Genomic DNA, 17,872 nt, shown 5'->3' with positions numbered 1-17,872 from the left:
ATCAGGTTAGCGAAAAATGCTTGGGGGAAGTGAGGGCATCTGGGCGGTGGTGCGGCAAGCTCTCCAACTCCACAGCAACAGAAAAATGTGATGGAGCTGAAAAGCAGGTGGCAAGGCAAACCTCCCAAGGGCGCCAGGTGCTGAAAGGGGCCCGCCTCTCTCCAGCAGCTTCGGTGGCTGCATGGGCAGAGCTGCGAAGGGGGCCAGAGGGCCGAAAGTGCCAGCAGTCTGGCTCGGAAGGGGAGTGAAAGGGAAGAGACAGGAGGAGTCTTAACTAGGGCTTATTTTGGGGGTAGGGCTTATTTTGGGGGGAACACTACTTCTTGAAGGCAGAAAATCAAAGTGAATATTTGCTGAGTCGATTATAAAGTTCTATTTCATGTAAAATGAAAAGAAATTCAGTTTGGGACTAAAGCCATAACAAGTTGGCAGATTCTTAAACAAACTGCTAATTTTTAATCTAAATGTACAGTTGGCTATGAGGCTCATGAAATATTGAAGATGTTTAGAATGGCATCATTCATACCTAATGCATTAGGGATTCTTGGTATCATCTTCTAGAAACACCAAATATATTTCAAGACTACTTACATCATGCAAGGGATATGCAGCACTGTAAACACTATTGGCAAGTAGACTGGTGATCCCTGAAAAAACAAGAAGAAATACCTATTTATATCCTCACAACTGAATTCTCTCAAGTAATTCCCTCACTTTCCATTTGTGGAGATTTCCCTCTCAAGACTTCAATCATTTTATTAAAGCATGAATCTGATTTGATTCCATATCTTTTAACTATATGGACTATAAAGTAGGTTGATATCAAGAAAAGGAAATCTAGAGAGAATCAGAAATCATGAATTTCAAATCAAGAGAGGAAGCCAATGAACTTCAAATTAATCAGTATAACAACTTACCTACCTCGAATCTTTAAATTGGATTTGAAAAGCAAGCCCACAGATTTGAAAGGGTAGCAAAAGGCAAGATTGTAAAAAAGAGAAAGCTTGGATTGAGCACATCCCCACTCACATCCTCATGCAAACCATATGCCCACACTCACACAGAAGAGTTTTAAAATCAGATTTAAGCTTGATTAGAGAAGCTATTTGGAAAGCCCTTGGAAAGGCCTTGGCATCATACTTACCATATTTATCACATTTTCGTCTTTTATTTAAAAGGGTAGTGTCCTTCTTTCTTCCCTCTCCTTTCCCTGTTTACACATTTGTCTATTAGTTATATAATTGAGCAATTACAAGGCTTGTGCGACGGGAGACTCTGGGAAATATATATTATTCCTTCAGAGGAATCATCTTTAGTTTGGAATTAAATAAGATTAGACACACTGGGAGATGCTGAGATTTTGTAGTGAATGAAGAATGTGCTTTGATAAAGCTGATCATAGTCCAGCTATCTATAATTTTTTGAAAGCTATATTTTATTCCTAAATGTGGTTTTTTTTCCATTACAGCAGCTAACATTAAAATAGCAGCTTTCTAATATGGGAATCCTAACAAACTTTGAAGGGGGTATGTTACCTAGGAATACATGCTTGAGGTTCCTGATATTCTATTTCGAACACTGCCTTTAATCTAATCAGTAAAACCATATAAAAAAATAAATCAAAGCACTGGACAGGAATACAAAAGGGTATATACCATTGTTTGTTAAATAATATTTTGAGAAAATGTTTTCAGTTTCCTTAAAACTCAAAATTTGTCTTAACAAACAAATAACTTCACTATAATTATTTCTTCTGAATGCAGCATTATAACATTTCCAGTTGTATTTTGGGCTAGCTTCCTATTCATTATTGTTGCCAAATGTTCTAGAAGACATTTATGTTCTCTTGATAATAATCTATGAGACAATTGTGATATTCCACAAAAAAATTACTAGGAATACCAAAACTTTGCCTTTGCTTTTTAAGAAAATGAAGTGATCAGTGCAACTGATTTTGAAATTATTTACAGAATGGCAATATAAAAAGGAGCACTTATCCATGCACAAACTAGTCTATTATCAACATTAGCAGCAACCTTAAGTGAATTTCTCTCTCTAAATCGTCTGCCAATATATATTTATAATATTTAAAATAGCAAAGTCAAACAGAACTATCTAGCCGTAAGATAATCAGTTTTATATTCTCAAGCATACTGAAATATCCTGCTGTTTGGGCTCTAAGTGGTAAATATAAAACTGGATCTCTAAAATGACAAAGATTAACTGCTCCATTTTTAAACAAGGTAATTCTCAGAAATCTAGATCCTGTTGTAAAAAAATAAAAACAGAAAAACCAATCCTGCTCATTTGTTAAACATCATGAGCATAATAATCCTACCTGCAGCACACAGGAGGCTATAACTAAATTCTTCCATTGAGTCTTAAAAGCTTGAAACTATACATTTACATTTTGACCTACAGATTGTCCAAGTACCAACAACAGTCCAAACAAATGGCAGGAAACATGTATAATCTTCCTCCTCCCATACTGAAGCTGCTAGTCCATTCATTTGAGGGTAAAATACTAATTATTTGAAAACAGAACTCTTGAGGTGTCTTAGGTCAGTTTGGAGATAATGAGCTTTATAGACCCCATTTCACATCTGTATCTTAGCGCATTCAAAATAGTTTACCATTACTTCTAACCAATAATTACTATTACTATTTATGTTAACAGACTGTAAGCATTCATACTTTTTGATACAAATACATTCCAGGAGATGTAAGATCCATTTACATGCAAGGTATTTTTTTAAAATTAGAGTTTTTCCTATATACAAATCTGGAGAAAGGAGTTCGTTTATTAATGTAACCATGCCTATTAGCTTAGCTTATAATCATAATCGCAAACTGCTTGGTAAATGCTATGAAACAGCTCTGTGCTAAGACGGCATGAACTCCTTGATCTTGATTTTTTCAGGCTGCAGAAAATATCCTTTTTCAAATATACCATCCAAGGTTAAAAAAGTGTGGGTCGATTCTCATATTAAACAGGTTCAGTAAATGACAGCAATGATTTTAGAAAGTGATCTACTATATAACTCAAAATTATGATTGCTGTATTTCCTGGTCTGTGTGGTATTTGGATATAATCCCAAAAATCTGGAGAGCACCAGGTTGATGAATGATATTCTAGACCTAGATGAACCAATGTAATTCGGAGTATATGTGGACACACATAGCACCTATCAGAAAAAGAGGAACAATCTCCTTTTCTTTAATTGCACCATAGAAAAACTGTGTTTTGCTTAAAGTGCTCTCAACAAATACACACATTTGGTCGTTTGAATCTAAATTGCTGCACAGCACTTGCCTTCAACTCTTTAAAATCTTTATAGCTTTTACTGCAATAGATCAACACAACAATGGATAGCCAAGTTGATCTAGTGTTAAGGCACCAGGATAAAAAGGAGGAAATTGTGAGTTCAAGTCCCATCTTAGCCATGAAAACCAGTTGGGTAACTTTGGGCTGGTCAAACCCACCTCACAAGATTATTGTTGTTGGGAAAAGAGGAGTAGAAAGGCATGTTGGATATGTTTGCCGCCTTGAGTTATTTGTCAAAATAATAAAGGAGGGATACAAATAAATAAATAAAATAAATAAAAATTCAACTCTACAGCTTCCCTTAATAACATATCTAATGCCATATGCATTTATGCAGAGACATGTCTCTAGGTATTTCCTGCAAAGTGTTCACAGCAACACTTACTATGGAAGAAAAGCTGCTGTACATACAGAAAATCAGAATGCAATGACTTGAAGTTATGAAAGCCAGTCAGCAAATGTAAATAATGATTTGCACTAGGGCAGATTAGTGCTTTAAATGTGAAGGCAAAAGGTACAGCCATCCTGACCTTATTTTAAAAAAATATATAGTTGTGAAAATTATGGTTACAAAAAGGTTTGGATTCAAAGGGAAAAATACATTTCTGCATGCATAAGTACATATGCAGCATCTTTTTACAACTGTTTAAACCAGAAACGACTTCTACTGGGATCATACTAAAGCTGAAGAGGCCAGTCATGGAGTCCCTGGAAAAGCTGCATCTGCTTTAAGGAGCTACAGACAGGTTCCACAAGTTCTTAAATGCCTTTTGCTTTGAGTCTGAAATGTTGCATGGTCTTCATTCTCACAACAATATATTGAATTAAAAACACTGTTTAATGGGGCCACATAATTAATAAACTCTTCAGAATGCAAGGAATAGAGATGATACAATGTTCTTGGATGAAATGTAAATATATGATTAAAATTCAGCATGTGTGACATCAGATTTAAGTTTTTTTTGCTAATTCGTTATGCCCTTTAAAAGATTTTTTTATTATATTTCTTCTTTTTACGTTAAACAATAAACTGTTCCAAAATATCTTTTAAGGATCAGTCCATATATATCCAAATATACAAGCAGTAGTGATATAGGTTGATGACATGACATACTTTACACCAGAATTAATACAATCAACTTGATTTGACTTTCGTTTTCAAAAAAACAATGGATCCCTGTTTTTCTGCCTATACATGTGTTCATATACAAATAGCATTAATTCAGTTTCCCTTGTTTTCATTTAATTATTTACTCATAAAGAGCTCTTTTACATAGTGCAAATTAAAATAATGTAATACTGAAATTTAAAAAGAAAAGTCACATACTGGAGCTAAATTACAGTCACAAAATCTGGGCTGCAAAAATCCAAAGAGCCACTGTATTAGAATAAATACATCTTTGCTTCCATCAGGTAGATTTTACAGGTTAGATCTAGAAGCTTTTCCCATACTTTCTAGGTTTAATGAAAACAAATGACATTTTCTTCTAAGTAAACATGGAATGGAATACAACACATGTATTTGTATGACAGGACCAAATCCAACAGTCTTGGGCAATGGTTCTTATAAATAAAATTTATATTAACAGACACATGCAAACAATGATTATATCTATAAGAAATTCTTTTATTTATCAAAATCTTGTGTATATATATTGTGAGCTAAAAATCATTGCACAAGACATCTTGAAGCAGGTCACCATCTACTATATATTGCATTCAGCTTCTTATGGAAAGTTGTAAAAACTTATACTCTCTTGAAGCATAAACTAAAAACATTCTGAAAGCTATAGACTAATTTGAAATGTAAATACATTTTCTTACCCATGCTATACTTGGCTTTGGTGCATGTAGTTCTTTTCAGTATTTCATAAACCTATAGGAAAAATGTTACATAAACATCAGAGAATAAATAGCTCCTTGGGAAATGAGAAATATTTTCTTTGTGTACCATTTCAAAGGCTAACAAATGCAATGCAAAATATTAAAAATGTGAAGTCCTACTATGAAAAACAATTATTTTGCACAACATCGAGAAATACCATTACTATCAGGTACTCCTTTTTTTCTTAGGATTAGAAAATAGGATGTTTCCACAGTATCAATGAGTAATTAAATGGGCTATTATTTATTATTAAACCAATCCCTCTGATTACTTGTTCCTATTGTGGAAGCATCCTATTAACCTTATTCAAAACAAGTTTATGCATTGTTGTGACTTTTATTTCTGACTATAGGTTTCAGAGGCTGATAGTGCTTGTCTAAACACATAAAGCAAACATCACCCATTTATCAATTAGATTAGATGCTAATATTGGGTGGAGTAATATGTTTCCTTTATTCATTTGTATTCATTCATTTGGGCTACAAAAATTCAAATGAATCAAAGAGATTTAGAAAACTCTTAAGTATGGTAATTTGGATTTTTGCAGCCCAAATCTGATAGTCCTACATTTAGAAACCTCTCCTAATCTATCACCTAGCTTACTCAGTTTTTATCTCGTCTCAATTTTAGAAGTCTTTCCTTCATTGCAATACTGTATAATGGGCTGTTACTCCTTCTGACATAGTTTCTGAGATCATCTCACCTTCGTCAAGGAAGAGGGATTGAAACAATATGTACATAAGAGACTTAGCTGACTAACTTCTAACTCTGAAGCTTGGATGTAGGAGCATCTGGGGTTGGTGGTATGTGGATTAAAAAAAAGGCAAGATACAGGTAGTCCTCAACTAAACTGTTTGTTTAATGCTGTTTCAAAATTATGATGGTTTCAGAAAAAGTGACTTTACAGCCTGTCCTTGAAGCTGCGATTGTTACACAACACAAACACACACACACAGAAACAACAGTCATGTGATCACAAGTTTGGGCACTTGGCAATTGGGTTACAAAACTTACAACGTTTCAAGCTTTTTGTGTCACTTGATCAGAATTTGAGGCCTTTCCAACCAGTTTCCAAAACCCAAAATCAATAGAGGAAGCTGGATTCACCTAATGCCTGTGGTAATTCACTTAAAGACCATGGTATAATTGGTCATAACATTGGCTCCGGTCATATGATGATTTACTTAATGACCACATTTCTTAGCAACCAAAATTCCAGTCCCAGTTGTGGTCATAAATCAAGGACTATCTGTAGTGTTGGCAGGAATGTGATTGAAATAAGTTCTTGTGCACGTTTTGCACACACAGGGCCTTGGCTGCATTGCTACAACTACATCTTTGCCCCTCCCATTCTTTGCAGACATTGCTAGTTGAATAGATGGGGCAGTAGAAACATTAGATACCATTTATATCAGTATCAGATCATTTTGTTCAGTATAAATGTAGATAATGTAACCAGAAAATGTCATGTTTGCCAGGCACAGCAAATTGAATCAAGTATACATTGGACAACTACCTGTAATAACTGCTTTCAATATAAATGAAAGTATTGACTAATAAGATACAGTTGGTACAAGCTCCGTATGACATATGTAATTCATTCATATATTTATGATTGCAACCTTTCTGAAATAAAGATTAAAATTATTATAAATCTTCAAGACCTTTCCAGTCTAATGAGTCACCAAAGTGGCATATATAATCTCCAGGACTAGGCACGCCTCTAGAAACAATCATATCCTTTTCCTATTTTGTTTTGCTTAATTAAGTCTTATGGATGGTGCTGAGTGAATAAGACAATAGTAGCCATACCTAGTAATTAGCTCTTACACAGCTGTGTTCCCAAGTCATGGAAACCAATTAAAAAGACTTACCACCTTTCCTTGCCTTTTTATTTTTTGGGGGGAGAAGGGGAGAAAGCATTCTAGACAAAAACAATATTGATAGCATAACCCAACTAATGTATCCTTAACAATTCCCAGTTAGTTCAGAAAATAGTGGATAATGTTGCATTTCACAGGGGCTTTTTGGAATGCAGAATTGTAAAAAATTGTATGAAATTGTATAACTATGAACATGTTAACTGTGTTAACAGGTTGCATTAGACAGTGACAAAAGTATCTGAATAGCAACACTTTGTCCATCCTCCACTTTCTATTTCTTAAGAAATTAAAACAACATATTCACATTTTCTTCCTTTTCTTTCCCTTCCTGAAATTTATATGCTATTCCTTGATGTATCTAAGGGGGTTTTCTGAGTTAAATGAAATAAAATCTATGTAGAAATAATGTGTTTTCCCTAACATGGAGGGATTTATGGAAAAGTCAATTCTCATAAATTCTATATGGTTACAACTGCCATTCATTAACAATGTAAACTCTTCATAGCTAAAGTTAAAAAAAAACTTTTTAAACATAGGTTTTAATAAAATACATTTGTTAATATTAGCTGGCCTGATTTGTCAAAATAAATGGGAGGAAAACAGGGGACAAAACAAACCAGCAATAGAATAATGAAACAATCTTAGAGCATTATATGTTCTTCAGATAAGAAAAGTGGGAGTTGGAAGCAGAATTTATTATGGTATTTGGTATAGGATTACTGATGACAGATTAGAATATGGAGGAAGATGCAGGAAGTACACAAAGGCAATAACATTCCTCATGCAATTTATACAGACTCCTTGGTGCTATAAAACTGACAAAAGGAATCTACTACAAGCTGAATACTAATCCACAGCAACTTGTAGTTGGCTCTGCGTATTGGAACTTCTTCATAATGCAAATATATGTTAAATAATCTGAGAAATAAAGCCTTTAGTTGCATCCCTAAATCACTTACTATAGAAAATTCATGAAATACACCTAAGCTTATTCCTTGTGAAGTAGGCACAGGAATGCCCTAAGGAATGTTAATGTTAAGCAGTAGTTCAGACAGGAGTTATTAAGAGGAATTCTGGGCAAACATTTTACAGCTGAACTGGTATGCCATGATACTGCAACGGAGTATCATGATACTGCAACGGAGTATCAGGGAGAGGGAGAGGGAGATTACTTCTACAGACCTGGGCATTGTCTGTTCACAGGAACAATAGAGATGAATCATAGAGTAGCAATGAGACACAGGAAACAAATACAATAGAGATCAATGATAGAGCTGCATATAATGTAAATGTAACACCCATAATACACAATTTCCAAAATGAATTTTAAAAAGATAATACAGGAAAAAATTAGTCTTTCTGCAAGATTTTTACTTATTTACTGAGAGCAGTTGCTGCTAAATCATACAGTTGGCACTTCAGAAGCATTTCCAGAATTTAAGAATGGAAGACTTTCCAATAATACAGCCTCTATATTACAATTCGTAAGGGTTACATTTTTGTTAAGCCTTGGTGGCAACATCTCTCTGAAAAACCCCTAGGGGAGAGGGGATTAAATCAGGCAAGATAAAGCATTATGATCCAAGGCCCATCCCTTCCTCATGTATTGGATTAGAGTGCCACTTTCATCATCTTGCTTGTTTTGATCCCCTTCAAGTCATGCCCTTTAAGGTAAGGTTCAATTTTCAGGGCTATCACTAACGCTATTGACCACGGAAGAGGATCAAGCAAGGCTCCATACTAAACAATTCCTAATCAAAGTTCATTTTAATTCTAAGGTAGGCCAGCTCAACCACACAATTTTTCAATCCCTAAAACTTTTGGGGGGATAAATTTCTGCCCTGCTATATGCAGATGATACAGCAATACTCCTCAAGGATTCATATTGGCTTTCAAAGAGCAAGGGGGCCCTAGCTCAGGACTGAAAGGAAAACTTGCTCAAACTTAAGTATCAGAAAATCAAAATCATGGCATTTTTCTGAGCCTCAAGACCTGCTAATAGAATGCAGATGGTCACAAGCCTAAGGCAGTGTCATATTTCAATTATTTTGAGATAGTTTTTCACTACCAGCAATAGGAAATTCATGGAGATTATATTGCTTTTAGTGCACAGAGGAGCTCATCTGCCATTCTTACAAATCTTAGGACATATCCATAGCTCCTAAATTGTCTGAAAAGAGTCATTTACATAGTTTCTTTACAATTGGATTCATTTTCTAATTTGCCTCACTGAAGCTTAAACAAAACTTTTAAGAGCAGCCCTTCAAATCCCAAACAGTATCTCCAATGCCACTCTGTGACCCCAAGATAGAGGCTCTTGCACTGGACTCACATGATCAGCAATTATTTGCAATTCAATTTGATATTGATAGTAGATATGAAAATCTCACTCTTGAGCCTTTCTGTGTATTTCTACTTGGCGTAAACTACGGGTTACTTAACAACAATGGTAATTGGAACTAAACAATTCCATTGCTAAGCAATACAGTTGTAAAGCCAACTTCACATGCTTGCATTGCTCAGCATTGGCAATCCTGGCAGTCACCATTGCCATCATTAACTAAAAATCATGGCTCATTAAGTGTGAACCTCATGTGATTTCAACTTGCGACTTCTTGTTGACTTCCCACAAAATCAATAAAATAAAATGAAGAAGCTGGCTGGAAGTTGCAAATTCTGGGCAGCTTGCAAGCAGGTGGAGGGTGGGTGATTACTAGACTGAGGCAAAGGATGCTCCTGCAAGTATATTTAGGCTGGAGAGGGCTTCTGCAGTGCTGCACAAATGTCTGCAGATTAAAAGATTCCTAGAATCTTGTACTCCGTAGGGGACTCCTTGGGAGAAAAAGCAGCTGGAATGATTTGTAGCCTTTCCTAGCGGCTTCCCCTTTGATTCTGCTTGTAAAAAGTTAAGAGGCACGCTAGGAACAAACCACAGTTAGATTCTAGCTAATAATTTTTAGCTGTCAGAATGTCTTCAGCCATTATACAAAGCCATTAACTAATAAACTATGTTTGCTTTGGCTTTTTGTTCCTCTAGTTATTTTTTGGTTTATTTTATTTTTTGTGTTATCATTTGTTTGCAATTGATTCTTTTTTTCTTTTTCTTTTCTTTTTTTTAAAGATAAAAAATAAAATGCACTTTTTCTGAATTGAGAGTCATAATTCAAAAGAATAGCGGGCTGGGACAAGAACTCAATTTTATTTTATTTCATTTACATTTAATTAACATTGAACAGTATTCTACTCTATACTCACATATTTAATGAATTTTCTCTTCTATCAGATTAAAAATTAAGATATGATGGAGAGATGCATGATATAGTTTTTCATATAGTGGATTATATAGAAATCATGAAAACAGCTAAAGAGAAACATCATATTACTCTAATATTTTATAAGTACATACTTACTATGGTACTTCTAGTTTTGCTATCAAAAAAGAGGTCTTTATCAGAGAGCTCAAACCTATGAAAATATTAGAGAAGAAAAAGAAAAAATGAAATAAAAATGAATAAATGTAAAGCAATATACAACAGAAACATATTGTTTGGTCAAAACTTTATTTCAACAAAGTCTTCAGAAAGTTGCTACTCTTCTTTTGAAGCCTCAGAGTTCAAAAGCTTTCAGCTATTAACGTATGTCCAACCCACTGCATGTAGGATATTATGTTTAATCTCAACTATTCTTGCTGCTTTCTAGATAATGTACAGATATCTTTCTTTAGCCTACAATTCTGATGATATCAAAACATTGCTTTTCAAGAAGAAATGCACAGTAGAATCATAAGGGAGTACATATAGCTATATTTCTATAAACTAAAAGTCACATTCTTTATGACTTTATGAGAAATATCCTGTAATGATTGCTAAACTGAATACTGTCACATGGAGGCCGAATTAGAATATAAAAAATGTCCTGCTTGATCAGATTCTTGGCCCATCTAGTCCAGCAATCTATCTGGACATCTGCACAAAGAAGCCCACTAGTCTCTCAGTAGAAGTTCATACACTTTAATTGACTGCATGCTGTTTTTCCTTGTAATACAACTTTTCTGAACTTATGGTTGCTTTTCTCATGGTTTGGATTGTATTCTGCTTGTGGTAAAGATATTACAAGACAACTTGGCCATAGAATGTGATACCGCTTGGATGTTTTCTCTCTTGAACCACTTTTGGGAAAGTGTGGCATACACACTAATGAGTTTTTAATAAAAAAGAAAAGAAAAAGCAGCCACATCAGCTATCTACCATTCTTTTATTAGTCTTAGCTTTGGGAGTTCAACTATTTCTATCTAGCTACTTGTATGTCTTTAGAAGTAAGCCTGGTTGGATTCAGTTGGCTTATTTCCCAATCAGTCTGGACAGAACTACAGCCTGAACCTGGAATCCTGTATCTGTTTACTTGGGGCGTCTCTTGAACTCAGTGGGATTTAACTTGCACGTGGGTATAAGATTATTCCATAAGTCCTTAAGGGAATTCATTATGACAAAAATCTTTCATGACCTAGACAAGATCCTGTTTATTTGGAAAAATGATAAATTTAGTGCAAATTGTATTCAAACACAACCCCACACATTTCTATTAATATTCACATATTTGAGCTTAATGCTATTCCCAGGGGCCAATTCTGTTGTAAATGACATTAATTAAAACCAATGAACTTTGACTTACAAGTGTTGCTTCTCCCTTGAGAAAGGATAGGAAAGTCGTTTCACTGTCTGATGCTTATGTTCTGCTACTTTAGGTTGAATGGGTTCTGTAATTTTTTGGATTACAGAATTGATCTTTTTCAAAAGGCCATGAGGTTGATGAATTTGATACACCTAAGGATTGAAAATAAGTGTTTTTTTTTTTAAAAAAAAATCGTACTTCATTTAAATCATTTGTAGAACATACCAAGTATTAAAAGAAGTACAACTTTTAAACAGGATAATTAAAATTAGAAAATTATTATGGGTGTTGGTGTCCAAATGTTGAAATGAAGGGTCATATAAACGTGGAATCATAGGTACACGAATTTTATGCAATTACAGTTCTAATCATGACAGAATGGCTTTCAACAACAGAAATTGGAGGATAATTTCCATATTATATAAACTTTCTGTGAGCAAAAAACAAAGCAACTTTTTGTTTGTAATGTAGTCCCCATTACATTATACAAAGTTCTGCTTCCAGCACCTTGTCCTTGCTGGTTTGGATCATATTACTTTCATTTTTCTGGCCAATGAGCCTCAATTCCTTCTGATCTCCTTAATTCAGATTTTCTAAAAATGATGGATGAGTTACTTTAAATTTGGAAATATAATTAAAATAAATAACATGATAAATAGAACTTGATCAGAAACTGTTACAAAATTCAAGCCTAATGTTTAATTTTAGTTTTACTTAAAATAAATTACTTTGTACTCTAAGGCTGTCTCTTCTTCCATTAGAGACATTTTCCTCCAGTGTTTGGGTTCTGCACTTAATATGTCATTAAATATTGATCCATTTCTCAATTTTGCACCCTGAACAGGTACAGAGACATCTTTCAAAAGCCTAATATTCAATCATATAATATTCTGTGGTGACAATGGGCTTTTAGAATTGTACTTCAAATATTCATTAGAAATTAAAGCTAGATTCTACCATTCTTTTATTCTTGTAATTCACATACCCATGTCTATATATAGAATCATAATTTCACCATAATATAGCCATTAAAATAATTCACTTTGCAAACTTTCTGTAATGAAAGAAATATTTGACTGAAAATACAGAAATAATCTTATTTATATAGATCAGGGGTATCAAACTTGCAACATCACGTGACGTGTCGCGATGTATCGTGACTTTTTTTCCGTTGCCGGCAATGGGGTAGGCGCGGTTTTGCCATGATGCATCCGGCCCACGGGCCGGCAGTTTGACACCCCTGATATAGACATACATTAAAATTTCCACAGTCGAGACATAGATTAGAATGTTTTAAACAGTTTGTTGTACCTAGTGGTCATACTAAGTTGTAACACAAAGCTATAATCGATAGGTTCACTCATTATACAAAGCCCCAAACCTATTATGTTTGAACTAGGGCAGGGGTGTCAAACTGCCAGCCCATGGGCCAGACATGTCACAGGGAAACCGTGCCCACCCCATTGCCGGCAGTTCTGATACGTTGCGTGGCGTCACGTGACATCGCGAGTTTGACATGTCTGAACTAAGGTATTAAGTAAACTCACTGAAATCAATGGGACTTAAATAATGATATGTTAGTCATGATTTCAGTAAATTTATTCTTACTATGATGATCCATCTCATCCTCTCACAGGATCCTCTAGAACTGTAGTTTCATAAACTATGTCTAGGAAAGAAGAAATTTAGCAAAGTTATGGCATGCCAGCTACACATATTTATGTCTGTAGAATAACTAATGGCCTCGTTTGCTTTAGTGTAGTCATATTTTTTAAATCTGCTTTATTTATCATGTTGAAATTTTTCTCAAGCAAGTGCTGTTTTTTTATGTACCGTATGTCAAATTGTCATTCTAAAGGCTGTCTTGAATGCCAAGGGTCTGACATAAAATCTAACATTTTAGATCTCAACATGCATCCACATTGAAGACAACAGTGGTTTTATTTGTGGTGAGATCAGAAAAAGATAACACTTAATTGCAGAAGACCCCTGGCTACCTTGTACTTCTCAAATATTCTGAACTATTATTCTATATATCATATCCAATATGGTCAATAGTTAGAGAAAATTCCAGTTCTGACCGAAGAGTATCAGCTTGCACATCATTAATATCAGTGAAATTAGCACTCTAGGATGGGCGGAGTGGGATGGCTGATGGCAACAGAAAAAAACCTGCAGCTGAATCAAAAGCAAACACAGGCAGCCTGTCTTATGCATGATTTTTGGAAAGGCATGTGATAAATATTTATAAGATTAACCACAAAATGGCACCAACTATGTCTACATATTTTTTTAAGGAACAAATTTCTGCAATGCAGTGCAATGAACATGCATAAACATTTATATCTTGCAGCATTACACTTCATACATTGCTCTATAAATTGTGTCACACACTGTACCAAGAGGTTTAGTTAAATAACCTGGTTCTCTTACAGGCAGACAAATTTAATTTATGAGGAGACTATGAAAAGAAGTTAATGTCATGTCATTTAAATGTTTAGACTTCCTGATGTTAAAGAATACTAAAACTAACCTTTTTTGTGGGCATCTTCAGTTTCATAAACTCTGCTTCGCGGCACAAAACATTCCAAGGAGCATGAATTTTTATAAATCCAAGACCATGTATTTTTGTCTTTAAAAAAACAGACAGAAAAAATAAACCTTTAAATCAAATAAACATAAAAGCACCATTTGTTCAATTTCATTTATATTGCGCTGTGTGTTTTTCTTCTTTAAAAGGAGAAAATAATGATTATGGGGCAAATAAAGAAAGGTTGATGGAAGATATATGGACCAGGTAACGCATTTTGGCAGAAATAAGCAAAACCCAGTCTAAATAATATATCTTAAATAAAGCTCTCGAAATCAACACTAACATTAAATGGTACTCTTTTCAAATGAAATATTGCTACTATAAAAAGTTACTAACCTAAATCTATCAGTAGAACATTGTACTATGACAATTCACCAGAAACATTTGACTACAATTTATTATTTGTTTACCCTTTATAGAGGTTCCACTCACTGTAATTAAAATTTTACTTTATGCTCAAATTAATTAACATCTTCAAATTCCTTGTCTATTTGACAAGATGATTGTTTTAATATTAATCATTTCAGATACATCAGGCCCTTTTATCATCCAACGTATTAATGCTAATGGAGTCCTTGGGCAATCCACTTGACGATTCTACAGATTTTTGTTTTTCAGACAATTAACCAAAATCTGTGCAAGTTAACCCTTCTAAGAAGACAAGTTCGAGAGCTAAGATCTATTTTCTGTCTTCGATTTGATTGCCATTACTCTTGTGCTAATTTACCCAAGCATAAAAACTTGTTTTCATACTGCTGCCCTGAACACCTGCTTACTAGAAATACATTACCCAAGAGACATAAGTAGCTGCCAATCTCAATATGGCAGAGCTTCAAAAACATGTATGGTATTAACTTACTTCATGAAGGAGAATTTAATCAATTTAATATATGCTTTCCTTGAAACAAGCCTTTACTTTTACTTTTAAAGTCAGCAATAAGGTTTCAGTGACAGCCAACCACACAATTACAAGGAATTCTTTTGCCACATATGTCATTTTATTTTCCTGTGAACATCACCAGACATTTGCTTATGTTTTTGATGTCACATTTTGCTGAGTAGTGTTTTACCATATAATTTGATTCATGCTTACTTGGAAGACAGTCTTGTTGAATTCAATGATTCAATTTAATGATTCAATTCAATCTTATAGACTCAGACTTATACTCTGAAGTTATAGAATTACAGTATGAATTCTAATGCTCTAAGTTTTTCCTGGGATTAGGTCTTATAGAATACAGTAGGGCTTACATCCATATATGTATTCAGTTGTACAACTGATATATCAAAATGACTTGAAATAAACTATTTATTTAAAATGAGTTACAGCAAATATAAATTGTAGTTAACTAACAATTAACACGTGCAGTTCCAATTATACACTGAGATTTTAAAAAGTCATAATACATTATTAAAGATGACTGCTCATATGTCACACTGAATTCACTGAAGCTTCTTTCCATGTAAGCATTTATAAAATAAATGCAACATTATAAATAATTTTTTAATATTATATTCAAATAAATGGGTTATTTCTTTTTAAACCATTGTCATAATTCTTTATTTATTAAATATTATTAGTATTGCCTTCAAGTCAACTTTTGATTCCAGGTGACTGCCTGGACAAATACCTGCAGTTTTCTTAACAAGGTTTTATAAAAGTGGTTTTTCATATTCCTGGGGCTGAGAGAGTGATTTACATAGGATCTGGATTGATTATAAAAAGATATTTGATTCACTGATTCATTGTTATACTATTGAATCATCATATGTTTGGAAACAACCAATATCAATAAAAACATTAGAATGTTTATAGAAAAAGAAATGGAACAATGAAAGTCAGAATAGATGGCTGGAAGCGAAAAAGACAAGCTTGTCAATATTAGGAGAAGCACCTTCCCTTATCTCCCTTATTATTTATCATTGCTATAGTCCTACTTATTATTTATCATTGCTATAGTTCTACTTTCAGTGATTTTTGAAGAAAACAAATCTTGGTTATCAAATTGTAAGAACTAATACAATCTCACATTTGCTTTATATAAATGATCTGAAGCTTTATGAAATACAGTTATTAACAAGCAATATAAGAATTTTTAGCACAATGGTATTTGGCCTAGAGAAATGTACAGTAGCAATAAATGGAGGTAAAATCATGAATAGTAATGGAATTTAAATATTGAATGGCTAAATCATCATCAGCCATCAGGATGGAGCCTACAAGTATCTGGGCCATTTACAGTTGGATAACATCAAGCAGGGACAAGTTAAAAATGTGATTAGTAAAGCATACCTCCAAAGTTTAAGAACATTGCTAAAGACAAAATTAAATAGTGGAAACACCTTCAAAGCTTTCAATTAATTAATTTATTTAAAACATTTATATTGCTGCCCTTTTTATACCAAACTCGGGGCAGCTCCCAATCAAGAATTAAAATAACATAAAAACCATATTAAAACTATTTAAACCATAAGTAAACTATTAAAACTATTTAAACCATAGCAAAAACAAAAACGTTGCACCAAGTCAAGCTATTGACAGTTACCAATACCTAGTCCATACCTGTGATACGATACACTGCTAGAATTATTAACTAGATGCAAGTTGAACTAGACAGTTTGGACTGAAAAACAAGAAAACTGATATTGATTCATTATATATTAAATCCCCATAGTGATATTGACACATTACACCTGTCTGCAGAAATGGAGGCAAGGTTTACTGCAAGTCAAATAAACTTCCAAAGAAGAAAAGCATGCACTAATTACATAAAAACAGCCAAGAATGAGCATTCATGCAAGTTAAAAATTGGAACTCATTGAATATGCAGGAAACACAACATGAATATCAAAATAATATAATGAAAACACAAAGAGAATGCTGGCAAGGAAAAGTATTAAATTTGTACAAAAGATTAAGGGGAAAATTAATTGAGATAACACCTGGCAATAGCTAACAACTGAAACATTAAAGAAAAGAAACTGAAGGCTTGATTTTGGCTGCTCAAGAGCAAGTTAATTGAACTAAGGTAGAGGAAATCTCTAAGCTACACCAACAACCTGCTAATGCATTTGAAAGTCTTGATGCTTATAGTCAGCTAGACCAAAATAGATAATTGATTATTGATTGATATTTTAATTTAGCTAGCAGATATATTAGGCCAGCAAACATACTGTGTTCCAAATATACTTTTTTTCTGAAATAGATATATCACACTGAATAATCAAAGATTCATATAACTTTCACCCAATATAAAATGAAAACTCCTTTACTATTCACTTTTCCCTTACTACATGGGAGGTCTGGCATGATAATTATTCCAATGTCAGGTAAATTAAGTTACTCGGGTTGAAATGCATATGCCTAAGGTTTTCTGTTTTAATTAACCTGGCATTGTTTCATTTACATCTTAATTATTATTCAAGATGTTTTATTTAACAGCTATATTATACTACCAATTTCTAATCACAACCTAATTACATTTTGGAGCCCAGCATTAATTTAGAATATCTGC

The 17,872-nt window shown here is 33.8% G+C and overlaps 1 protein-coding gene across 12 annotated transcripts in view; it reads right to left on the bottom strand.

Annotated features, from left to right (window-relative positions):
* ANO1 (anoctamin 1) overlaps positions 1-17,872 on the bottom strand; it is a 166,204-nt gene that overhangs the window by 50,676 nt on the left and 97,656 nt on the right. For 8 of the 12 annotated variants that reach the window (XM_039356884.1, XM_039356883.1, XM_039356887.1 and 5 more), the window contains 6 exons: positions 14,298-14,396; positions 11,765-11,916; positions 10,504-10,558; positions 5,150-5,201; positions 1,145-1,210; positions 592-647 (listed from right to left, as the gene is read on the bottom strand). In XM_039356884.1, the coding sequence (XP_039212818.1) occupies positions 592-647; positions 1,145-1,210; positions 5,150-5,201; positions 10,504-10,558; positions 11,765-11,916; positions 14,298-14,396 (480 nt within the window). The remainder of the gene's footprint in view (positions 1-591; positions 648-1,144; positions 1,211-5,149; positions 5,202-10,503; positions 10,559-11,764; positions 11,917-14,297; positions 14,397-17,872) is intronic. The other 4 variants (XM_039356891.1, XM_039356888.1, XM_039356895.1 and 1 more) reach the window with 1 other exon arrangement.

The sequence above is a fragment of the Crotalus tigris genome, unplaced genomic scaffold, assembly GCF_016545835.1.
Source record: "Crotalus tigris isolate CLP2741 ecotype Arizona unplaced genomic scaffold, ASM1654583v1 scf7180000018831.1652172, whole genome shotgun sequence".
Classification (NCBI taxonomy): Eukaryota; Metazoa; Chordata; class Lepidosauria; order Squamata; family Viperidae; genus Crotalus; species Crotalus tigris.
This window is presented reverse-complemented; position numbering and strand designations above follow the sequence as displayed.